Source organism: Pipistrellus kuhlii, unplaced genomic scaffold (genome assembly GCF_014108245.1).
Source record: "Pipistrellus kuhlii isolate mPipKuh1 unplaced genomic scaffold, mPipKuh1.p scaffold_m20_p_41, whole genome shotgun sequence".
Taxonomy (NCBI): Eukaryota; Metazoa; Chordata; class Mammalia; order Chiroptera; family Vespertilionidae; genus Pipistrellus; species Pipistrellus kuhlii.
In genome coordinates, this window is record NW_023425542.1 from 2,056,030 (window position 1) to 2,067,210 (window position 11,181).

Here is an 11,181-nt window from a genome sequence, read left to right on the forward strand (position 1 = left end):
TATTGATTTTGTACAGAAAGGAAGGGAGAGATAGACAGTTAGAAACATCGATGATAGATAGACATTGATCAGCTGCCTCTTGCACACCCCCTACTGGGGATATGCCCGCAACCAAGGTACATGCCCTTGACCGGAATCAAACCCGGGACCTTTCAGTCCCCAAGCCGACGCTCTATCCATTGAGCTAAACCAGTCTTGGCTAAACTCACAAATTTTTTTTATAGCTTCCAATTATTTTTTCGTTAACAGTATGCACTACTACTGACTTGTCCTGGATGACTTGACTGAACACACCTCCTAGGTCTTTGCTAAACAACATCCATTTTTTATTTTTTAAAATATATTTTTATTGATTTCAGAGAAAGGGAGAGGGAGATAGAAATGTCAATGATGAGAGAGAATCATCGATGGGCTGCCTCCTGCATGCCCCCCACAGGGGATCGAGCCTGCAACCCAGGCATGTACCCTGACTGGGAATTGAACCGTGACCTCCTGGTTTATAGGTTGGTGCTCAACCACTGTGCCACGTGGGCCGGGACAGGGACTAGGGCTGGGCAATTCTTTGCTGTAGGAGCCACCCTGGGCAATGCAGGGTGTTGGGAAGCACCCATCAGATGCCAGTAACACTGCTGACTGTTATGACACCCGAGTGTCTCCAGATAAACAACATCCGTTTTTAAAGAACAGCATTATGAGCAATAATTGGCATATGCTACACACGTTTGAAGTGCAGTTCAGTACGTGCCAGCACAGGCAGGCACCTGCCCATAGTGTCCTCTGCCCTGTTGCTGTGGGTGATAGATCCTCCCTTCCTCCAGTTGATGGACAGACATAAACCCCACCCATAGCCAGACATTTCTGAGCTCTGAACCACCAATCAGCACCTGCCAAATACCGTAAACCCCCCGATTCCTAAATCCTTAATCCCTAATTACCAATCAGCATGTGCTGAGTGCCCTAAGCCCCGCCCCCACCCTTAAAGGTGCTTGTACCCCCAGTGCTCCAGCTCTTCCACCTCTCTCTGTGGAAGCAGCCGGCAGGGGTACTCTTCTCTCCAATAAAGCCTGTGTGTGTCCTTCCATCCCGATCTCTCGCTACCTTCTTTATTTAATCTATCAGTGGGAACCCCTTTCATGTCCCATGTGATTCAGGGTCCCGGTTCAGGGTTTGGGTTCTGGAGAAAGCCGCACACAAATGAAAAGAGACTAGGAAAGTACAATATTAATTTAGGATTATTGGGGGCCAGAAGGGAGCCCACCTCTAGTGGGAGGACTACATACTTCTCTGGCCTTGCTATCCCTTTCTTTCTTTTTCTTTTATATATTTTTATTGAGTTTTTACAGAGAGGGATAGAAAGCTAGAAACATTGATCAGCTGCCTCTTGCACACCCCCTACTGGGGATATGCCTGCAACCAAGGTACATGCCCTTGACTGGAATCGAACCTGGGACCTTTCAGTCGGCAGGCCAACGTTCTATGCACTGAGCCAAACCGGTTTTGGCTTGCTATCCCTTTCATTGAGACTATGGGATACACCCATAGCCCTTAGGCAGGAAACTCCAATAACAAAAATTTACATAAGACAGACGGAGGCGGGAGGCGGAGGCTGCTTCAACTAAATTGTGAGTGGTTAGAGCAATTAAGATTGTTGACCAGCCTTCCGGGTTTCCTGTCCACATCTTTCTATTAGTGAAACAATGATGGGGCCGAAACCGGTTTGGCTCAATGGGTAGTGCAGTGGTCTGCGGACTGAAAGGTCCCAGGTTTGATTCCCGTCAAGGGCATGTACTGTGGTTGCGGGCACAGCCCCAGTAGGGTGTGTGCAAGAGGCAGCTGATCCATGATTCTCTCTCATCGATGTTTCTAACTCTCTATCCCTCTCACTTCATCTCTGTAAAAAATCAATAAAATATATTAAAAAAAGAAAAAAGAAAAGAAACAATGATTGGTTTCCAGGATGTCGCCCTCCCTCCTGGCCCCATCAGCCCTGCCCCTGGCGTGTGTACAGCACACCCAGCCACTGATCTGCCTTCTGACACTAGAGATTTGTTTGCATTTTCTAAAATGTTATATAAATGACTGGCATCTTTCCCTCCGCATAATTAACTTGTGCACAGAACATTTACCAACATAACTCTCAATAAATTTGAAAGAATTTAAATCATGCAAAGTGATCTCTAATCAAAATGGGATCAAATATTAGAAACCAGTAACAGATATCTTGAAAACCTCCAAATATATGGAAACTAACACATTAGTAAATTGCCTGTGGGTCAGAGACTAAGTCGAAAGGGAAATCAGAAAGTTATTTACTTTAATAGATATGTACAGAGCAGTTACTGTATGCCAGACCCTGTCCTGGCCATTTTCAAAACCGGAAGTAGCTCAGTTAAGCCTCATAACAACCCTAAGAGGAAGACAATCTCATGCCCATTTCACAGATGCTGAGCCTGAGGCACTGCGAGGGGAAGTGACTTGCCTGGGTCACACAGAACGGAAGTGGCCGAGCTGGGATTCAGGGCACACGGATCTAGAGCCTGTGCCTCATGTCTCAGGTTAGTGAGGGACACTGGAGGTTTCAAATGGAGGAGGTTTCAAATGTCAGCTTCCCCGACAGTAAGATCACTTGGGGACAAGTTCAACAAAACGTAGGAGCTGTGTCTGCAGGACTCGGAGGCGTTAGAAATACAGAGTTGAGGAGGCAGGAAGAGGCTGGGCAGCAAAGGAAGTGTGTGTGTGTGGGGGGGAGTGGACAAGTGGGGGTTGGAAGGTTCAATGAAGTGGGTGAGCCATGTGGTGCATGCTGGGAAGGAGGCGCCCAAGTTCTGAGAAGCTTTTCCTCTCAGGGGAGTGGGAAGGGGTCCCTGAGGAAATACTGAGCTGAAGGTCCATTCGGACATAATTAGAAGACAAAGGGGGGATGGTGTTCCCGGCTGGAGGGACAGCGCACGGCCAGTCCTGTCCTGTGGGGTGATCCTGGAGTGGGGGGACAGGGAGCACTGTGGGAACTGAGGACACATGGGCAAGCAGGTGCCCTGTGGGGCTCAGGGGCCTGGTGAAGGAGCTGTCTTTCTCCCAGGAGTGATGGGTGTCAGGGAGTGTTTGGGGAGTGTGTGCAGGAGGGGATTGGCAGGGTTAGATCTGTGTTCTCAAAGCTCACTCTAGCTGCAGGGTGGAGACAGAGCTGAGCAGATGCAAGGAGCAGTCAGGTGGCTACAGAGGTCTTTCAGGTGAGCTGATGCTTGTGTGGACAGTGGTGAGGGACCTGGGGAGGTGTGTGTATGTAGGGGGGGGTGGGGGGCAGTGGAGAGAAATGGGGTGATTTCAAGAGGAATTAAGGAGACATACATGGCAGGGTTCATCCAGACCCCCTGTAGGGATGCTTGAGTTCTAAAAGCTGGGGGTGAGGGGGAGGGAAACCACCACCTGTCTAGTGAGCCTGGAAGGATGCCAGGCCAGTGGGGGAAGTGGCCTCAGCATCCAGGTCTGGAGTCCCGATCTGGGCTGTTCTGTGAATCCCTGCTCAGGTACTGTTCCGGGAGCTCTATCAATAGGCCAGGAAGAGAGTGAGTGTGCAGAGGAGACTGGGGGGGAGGGGAGGAATGATGGTTACCCAGAGGTCAAAGAGGTCAGGCCGGGTGAGCTGGAAGGCAGAAGCATTTGGAAGGTGGGAGGGACAGTAAGGTTGGAGCTTGCTGAAAAACAAAGGTTCCCCATGGCCTTGGGCAAGTTCTCTGCAGGGGAGGGGAGATAAAGGCTCCAGAACAGAGTTTCAAGGTGGGGGGGAGGGGAGACAGGGGGGTTGGGATGGCTCCTCTACGGGAAATCCTAACCCCCTGGGCCCCTGCAGGAGTGGGCCCGGCGGCCAGTCAGGAGAGCAGGTGGAGGCGGGGGAGGCCGTGGTGACCTGGCACTGCCCACGGGGGCAACAGGGGAGCTGCCACTTCAATTGCTTCTCCTTCCTCTTCCTCTGCATGCCCGCCCCCTGCTCTGGCCGCTGGGGAAGCCCAGGCGCAAAGCCTGAGACGCTGCTGGGGCCACAGACACATCCTGCAGCTCGCCCAGCCAAGCCTGAGCCGCCCCACCGCGTGGGGGTCCTTTCCACCCTATTTTTTTCCGTTTCAACGTGATTCAGGACGCCCGACGTGGATGTCACACCCTCCTAATGGGTCTCAAGCCCCGGGTTAAACATCCCGACCTTAGAGAAGCCGGGGAAGGCGGGGGAGGGGATGTTCGGTCCTGTTTGCTTACTTCCTAAGAAGATTCCAGACTGTTCCCCAAGGCCCGGGCGTGGGGGGAGCGAGGCCCGCAGTGGGAGGAGCCAGGAACAAAGGAGCCGGAGTGTGGGTTGCAGGAGGGGCTGGGGCGGGACGGGGGTGCTCAGGTTCCCCACCCCCAAACTCCCAGCTGTGGAGCTGGCCCAGGACTCGCCCCTCCCGGCCTGGCTCAGGCACTTTGTGAACGGCCATTTAGAAATTGGCTTCGGGCTCAAGTCCATCACCCCCTGAAAGGATTCCTGGGATTATGTAAATTAACAATTATTTAAGAAACAGGTGCTTTATCAATAAGTGTAGCTGGGGGCGCAGCATTTTGGTCTCCCAGCGCCGGAATTCCGCAGTGAGGGCCCTCAGAGAGATCTGTGGCTAAGTAGACCAGGGTGCTGGGATTGGGGGTTTGGGGCTGTGTACCCCGCCCCCCCTTCAGCAGGTTCCCTGTGCACAGCTGGACGCGGGGACAGGACCAGCCCTGAAATCGGGCATTGGCCTGCGTCCCCAGATTCCAGGGGGACGGGCGGACCCCCAGCATTACTTCGGGGCGCCGGGAGGGCAGAGACGCCCTTCTGTGACGGCAGAAACCAGGGGACCATTGCCTCCCCAGACACATGCCCTGGTCACCGCCCACGTACACCGCATGGGCCGGCCCCGCACCACGAGGTTCTGCAGACACACGTCCCAACTCCAGGGGCCTGAACCCGCACTCGCTGCCAAAGACACGCGGTCCCATCTCCCAACACCGGCCCTGGACACCCCATGGCTGCCCCGTCCCACAGGCCTCCAAACGTGCCCCGGATCTTGCAGTCAGTGCCCCTCACCCCTACCCAAGGCCCTGGACCTGGCACCGGGCCCCTGAGGCTGGGGTCCCAGTTGTGGGGCCGCGAGGACCCCCTGCAGGAATCTGAGGGTCCGCCCTGCCTTTAGTGCTCGCCCCTGACACCGTGGGGACACCCTAAAACCACAAGCGCACTTTCTCGGACCTCGGACATCACCGACGCGAGCGCGCGCACCCCCGTGGGCACCGCTCCTCCCCCCGCCCGGGGCCTGCGGATTACCGCCCACACGCGCGCGCGCAAAGCGGAGGGGGCGGGGCAGGGCTGGGCCGGCGGCCCCGCGGGCGCGAGACCTTCCCGAGAGTTCTGGGCCGCGCAGGCGCGCAGCGGCGTCGGTTGGGTGGGGGCGGCGCTGGCGGCGGCCAGGGCGCATGCGCAGGCGCGCGGCCGCGGCTGCAGTTGGGGAGGGCTCTTCCGGAAGGTTCCGGAGGCTTCTGGAAAGGCGCCGCGCGCGCAGGGCGGGCCCGCGTCTATATAAGGAGGAGCGGGCGCCGTGCGCCAGTTGATTCTGCGTCCTCGTGCGTAGTCGCTGCGGATCCTTCGCGGACCCTTCAGCCAAGGTGAGGGGGTGTCTGGGGACCTCTTGGGGGCGGCGGCGGAGGACGTGGAGCTCTCAGGGGGGATCCCGGGCGCGCGCGGGGCGGCGGGCTGCGGGGGCCCGACCCGGAGCCCCTCGGCCCCGCGGGTGCCGGGCCGGCTCGGTGCGCGGTGGAGGCCTGGGCCTGCCGCGGGCCCGCGCCCGCTTCGGGAAAGGCGGTGCGGCCGGGGACCCTGCGGCAGGGAGGGCCGCCCCCGTCCGGAAGGCCTCTCCCGGGACCCGGGCCGCGGGTTCGAGCCGCGGTGAGGCGGCGCCGGTTGCCCGCGGCCTGCAAGCGACTCGGGCCCGGGTGGCGGCGCGCGCCCCGCGAGCGGCGCGGCTTGGAATGAGGTCATCCCTTTGTCGGCGGCCTCCTGTTTGCGTGGCCCCGCGGCCCCCGTGTCCCCGAAATAAAGCCCCAAACACGGGGCGGCCGCAGCGCTGCTGGGGACGTGATGTGCGCGGTTCCAACGGGCTGTGACGGGGTCGCTTGCAGATGCCTGAGGAGACCCAGACCCACGACCACCCGATGGAGGAGGAGGAAGTGGAGACGTTTGCCTTCCAGGCAGAAATTGCCCAGTTGATGTCCCTGATCATCAATACTTTCTACTCAAATAAGGAGATCTTCCTGAGGGAGCTTATTTCAAACTCATCCGATGTAAGTGGCCTTTTCCCTGCAGAGTTGGGTTTTGGTTTGAGCGTAATTTCACCATCTGGGGCTCTTGTGTTTTAACGACGTGTGTATGTACATACGACTTTTTTCTTTTGTTAGGCTCTGGACAAGATCAGATACGAAAGTCTGACAGATCCCAGTAAACTAGACTCTGGGAAAGAGCTGCACATCAATCTCATTCCAAACAAGCAGGACCGAACCCTCACTATTGTGGATACTGGGATCGGGATGACGAAGGCCGATTTGATCAATAACCTGGGCACTATCGCCAAGTCCGGGACCAAGGCGTTCATGGAGGCTCTGCAGGCTGGTGCAGATATCTCGATGATTGGCCAGTTTGGTGTCGGGTTCTATTCAGCTTATTTGGTTGCTGAGAAAGTGACCGTGATCACCAAACACAACGATGACGAGCAGTATGCCTGGGAGTCTTCCGCAGGAGGATCCTTCACAGTTAGGACTGACGTAGGTAGGCACCTGAGGGCACAATTTGCTGGGTAAGCCAGTGGCCTTGGAGGTAGGGGGGTGTGGGGAGTGGGCCCCAAAGAGGCTGTGAAATTTGCCTGACGTTGGGGAGTGAGCTGGTGAGTGGCGATATAATAGCCTAATAATTGAGGTTATTTATCTTGGGTGAGGCAGTTAACTGCTGTGGGACTGGCTCTATCCAGGAACAGCAGTAAAGCTTGCTTTGTAAAGTTGTTTAAAAAGTGTTAGGTATGGCCGATGAGAGCTGAATAGATTGTAGTTTCTTACCCGGATTTGGCCATTGAGATTGGCATTGAATTGGTTTCCCTGCTTCTCTCCCAGGGGAACCCATGGGCCGTGGCACAAAGGTTATCCTGCACCTGAAAGAGGACCAGACGGAGTACTTGGAGGAGAGAAGGATCAAAGAGATCGTGAAGAAACACTCCCAGTTTATTGGCTACCCCATTACTCTCTTTGTAAGTTTCCATGCAGACAACCAAAGGGACTGAATTAAAATGTTTATTTAATCATTTAAGATTTAAGGCAAAGACCCAAACTTCCTGTAGTTACTGGGTTAGTCTGAAATTCTTTAACTGCCAGGGTACCCAGGGCTATCTATAATAATAAAAGCATAATGTGCTAATTAGATAGGACCTCCTGCTACTAGGAAAGCCTGGGTCCCTCCCTGGGTCTTGGGTGCCAGAGGGAAACTGGTGCTGGGCGGGGGAAGGAAGGCCTTACTCTCCCCCACCCCCTCATTAAACTCTTATTTTAATGGATCTCAAAACTCTGACAGGTTTTTGGTCATGTTTCATTAAAAAGTACTGATTTTAAAAACTGCCACACACATACATACACACACACACACACACACCCCCCCCAAATGGTTTACAGAATATTCCAGGGAGACCTACTCTTGCACAAATTTTGTGCATCAGGCCTCTAGTATTTAGTTAAAAATACCAAGTATTCATGAAAGTTGCTTGGTTAATGTTTCTCAGCTAATTTAGGCTTTGGTATAGAGTCTGTGCCTTCATTTTGTTAATTTCATTCATTCTAAAATGTGACTTTTTTTGCAGGTGGAGAAGGAACGTGATAAAGAAGTCAGTGATGATGAGGCTGAAGAAAAGGAAGAGAAAGAAAAAGAAGAAAAGGATTCCGAAGACAAGCCTGAAATTGAAGATGTTGGTTCTGACGAAGAGGAAGAAGAAAAGAAGGATGGTGACAAGAAGAAGAAGAAGAAGATCAAGGAGAAGTACATCGATCAAGAAGAACTGAACAAAACCAAGCCGATTTGGACCAGAAACCCTGATGACATTACTAATGAAGAATATGGGGAATTCTACAAGAGCCTGACCAATGACTGGGAGGATCACTTGGCAGTGAAGGTGAGTGACTGCCGAGTCCGGCCAGACCAGTCTGCCTCTGCAGCATGTCTGAAGTAGTTACATTTTCTCATCCCAGCCCTTCTCCCACAGTACTTTGAGTTAGGGAACTGCAAGTGTTTATCCACTGATTACGACTTAGCATGTGTTTTATTACAGCATTTTTCAGTTGAAGGACAGCTGGAATTCAGAGCCCTTCTTTTTGTCCCAAGACGTGCTCCCTTTGACCTGTTTGAAAACAGAAAGAAAAAGAACAACATTAAGTTGTATGTTCGCAGAGTTTTCATCATGGATAACTGCGAGGAGCTGATCCCTGAGTACCTGAGTAAGTAGAGCTGGGTTTGAAGAATGACCACTGTCATGGGTAAAGTCATTCTTAAATTAAGCGGGGGGGGGGGGGGGGGGGGCGGTGTGGTGTCATCTTTGGGTTTTGGGGCTTACTCGTATTTGATTGATTTGTCCTTAGAGTGACTTTGGTGTTTATATTCTTTCAGACTTCATTAGAGGTGTGGTGGACTCTGAGGACCTCCCTCTAAATATTTCCCGGGAGATGTTGCAACAAAGCAAAATTTTGAAAGTTATCAGAAAGAATTTGGTCAAAAAATGCTTGGAACTCTTCACTGAACTGGCAGAAGATAAGGAGAACTACAAAAAGTTTTATGAGCAGTTCTCCAAAAATATTAAGGTTGGTATAAACACATTTGAGCATTAGTAATGATGAAACTAGCTTCTCAAATTTTAATTTTTTTTCAATGTAGAAAGTTTTTCTAAAGCTAATGTTATATTTCAGCTTGGAATTCATGAAGATTCTCAAAATCGGAAGAAGCTCTCTGAGCTATTAAGATACTACACATCCGCCTCTGGTGATGAGATGGTCTCCCTCAAGGACTACTGCACCAGAATGAAGGAGAACCAGAAGCACATCTACTACATCACAGGTAATGTCACCATGGTGCTCAGAGCCTCGCAGGAGCTGCGTGTTTTCTGTCTGTGGCGCTCGCTCTCTGTACATTCATAGGTGTTGATCTAGGCAAGGAAGTTAACTGAGCTGGCCTTATCTGTGGTGGTTAGTTCTGACCAGATAAGAACAGCCAAGGGAGGTGGAACCTTGTGGAAGGTCTGAAAGCAATTCTTCAATACAGGGGAGACCAAGGACCAGGTGGCTAACTCAGCCTTCGTGGAGCGCCTGCGGAAGCACGGCCTAGAAGTGATCTACATGATCGAGCCTATCGATGAGTACTGTGTGCAGCAGCTGAAGGAGTTCGAGGGGAAGACCTTAGTGTCAGTTACCAAAGAGGGCTTGGAACTTCCAGAAGATGAAGAAGAGAAAAAGAAACAGGAGGAGAAAAAAACCAAGTTTGAAAACCTGTGCAAAATCATGAAGGACATCTTGGAGAAAAAAGTAGAAAAGGTGTGTTTCTTCTACCTACCTTTGCTAATTTTTGACACTTAGAAGTGGTGGTAGATCCCATATTCCCCTCCCTCCTTCCCCCCTCCTCCCCAAAGTTAAGTACATTATATTTCAGATTCCTTAGATTTCCCTTCACAATAAAGCTGACACAGGTGCTGAGAAGTTGTTATGACAATCTTTCCAGCCCCAGACATAGTAACGCTTAATACTTTGATTACAGGTGGTTGTATCAAACCGGTTGGTGACATCCCCATGCTGCATTGTCACCAGCACATACGGCTGGACAGCAAACATGGAGAGAATCATGAAGGCTCAAGCCCTGAGAGATAACTCAACAATGGGTTACATGGCAGCAAAGAAACACCTGGAGATAAACCCAGACCATTCCATCATCGAGACCTTACGGCAGAAGGCGGAGGCAGACAAGAATGACAAGTCTGTGAAGGATCTGGTCATCCTGCTCTATGAGACTGCGCTCCTGTCCTCTGGCTTCAGTCTGGAAGACCCCCAGACCCACGCTAACAGGATCTACAGGATGATCAAACTCGGTCTTGGTAAGCCTGTGTTGTCAGAAAGAGAAACTTGCCACGTGGTTAGGGGGGGGGGTGTAACTTTTAGCTTACAATTGGGATTATGCCATCCCACTTGAGAAACTAAAGTAACGTATTGAAGGGTGGATAAAGAAAAAGAAATGGGACTGATACTCAAATACCCTATAATTGCTTAGTGTTGAGAGCGATTATAAGCCAGGAGTAGTAGTAGGCTAGTTGGTTTTAAGAAATTAATACATGGCTTTTATTTCCAAAAAGGTATCGATGAAGATGACCCCACTGCTGACGAGAGCAGTGCTGCTGTGACGGAGGAGATGCCGCCCCTGGAAGGAGACGACGACACCTCGCGCATGGAGGAAGTAGACTAGGCGCCTGGAGAACACCTGCCCCTCCTCTTCAGTCCTTCCCCTCCGTTCCCTTGGATAATATATTTTCAAGGACTTTTTCCTTTATTTTAACATTCTGAAAATATGTATGGCATGGCAACTACTTAAAGGGAAGACCGGGTTCCTTTCCCCCTCTGTGTATGAGACTGATATTCAGGCACTGAAGCCGGACTCCTTTTTCTTTCCTAGTTCCATGTTGGCCTGTTTTAACAGAATGGGGTTCTCTTTGTTGTAAGATACGTGTAGCCTAATGTTCGTTAGCTTTGTGGTCTGAAGTGTTTACCTCAAGCTGATTCCTAAGTAGACCAAATCTTTGTTGCTAAAGTGTTCTGAGATTCCTGGTTAAAACGGCCTTCATCCCTGAAGATCTGCTTTTTGAGCCCGACGCCCCTGTAGTTATCCAATGCATGTATGGCTCTAGAAGTTAGTATGCTAAGCTGACCGACACGATGGTAGTAACTGCCCATAGGGTTTGTCTCCAAAGAAAAGGATTGTGTAGCATAGCAGGAATATAAGCTACCTAGGCATGTTGTAAAGCCGTCTGACAGTAACTCAGAGCAAGTTTTGTGAATAGAAGTGCCGTGCTCATCACATTCTGCTTTAAAAAGTTATGGCAAATATAGACAAAA

The 11,181-nt window shown here is 51.6% G+C and overlaps 1 protein-coding gene across 1 annotated transcript; it reads left to right on the forward strand.

Moving 5' to 3' along the window:
- The first annotated feature begins 5,512 nt into the window (after positions 1-5,512).
- HSP90AA1 (heat shock protein 90 alpha family class A member 1) lies at positions 5,513-11,181 on the forward strand. Its single transcript, XM_036411696.2, has 11 exons — positions 5,513-5,667; positions 6,181-6,342; positions 6,457-6,823; positions 7,162-7,295; positions 7,899-8,207; positions 8,364-8,529; positions 8,699-8,889; positions 8,995-9,142; positions 9,347-9,615; positions 9,836-10,169; positions 10,425-11,181. Exons 2-11 carry the CDS (start codon positions 6,181-6,183, stop codon positions 10,532-10,534), a joined length of 2,190 nt encoding a protein of 729 aa, XP_036267589.1. The 5' UTR covers positions 5,513-5,667; the 3' UTR covers positions 10,535-11,181.

Bases quoted from the DNA above. Each gene is read 5' to 3' on its own strand.
- HSP90AA1 (XM_036411696.2), top strand. From the start codon at position 6,181: ATGCCTGAGGAGACCCAGACCCACGACCACCCGATGGAGGAGGAGGAA. The intron at 8,530-8,698 runs GTAAGTAGAGCT...ATATTCTTTCAG, and splicing joins GCTGATCCCTGAGTACCTGA to ACTTCATTAGAGGTGTGGTG. The intron at 9,143-9,346 runs GTAATGTCACCA...TCTTCAATACAG, and splicing joins GCACATCTACTACATCACAG to GGGAGACCAAGGACCAGGTG.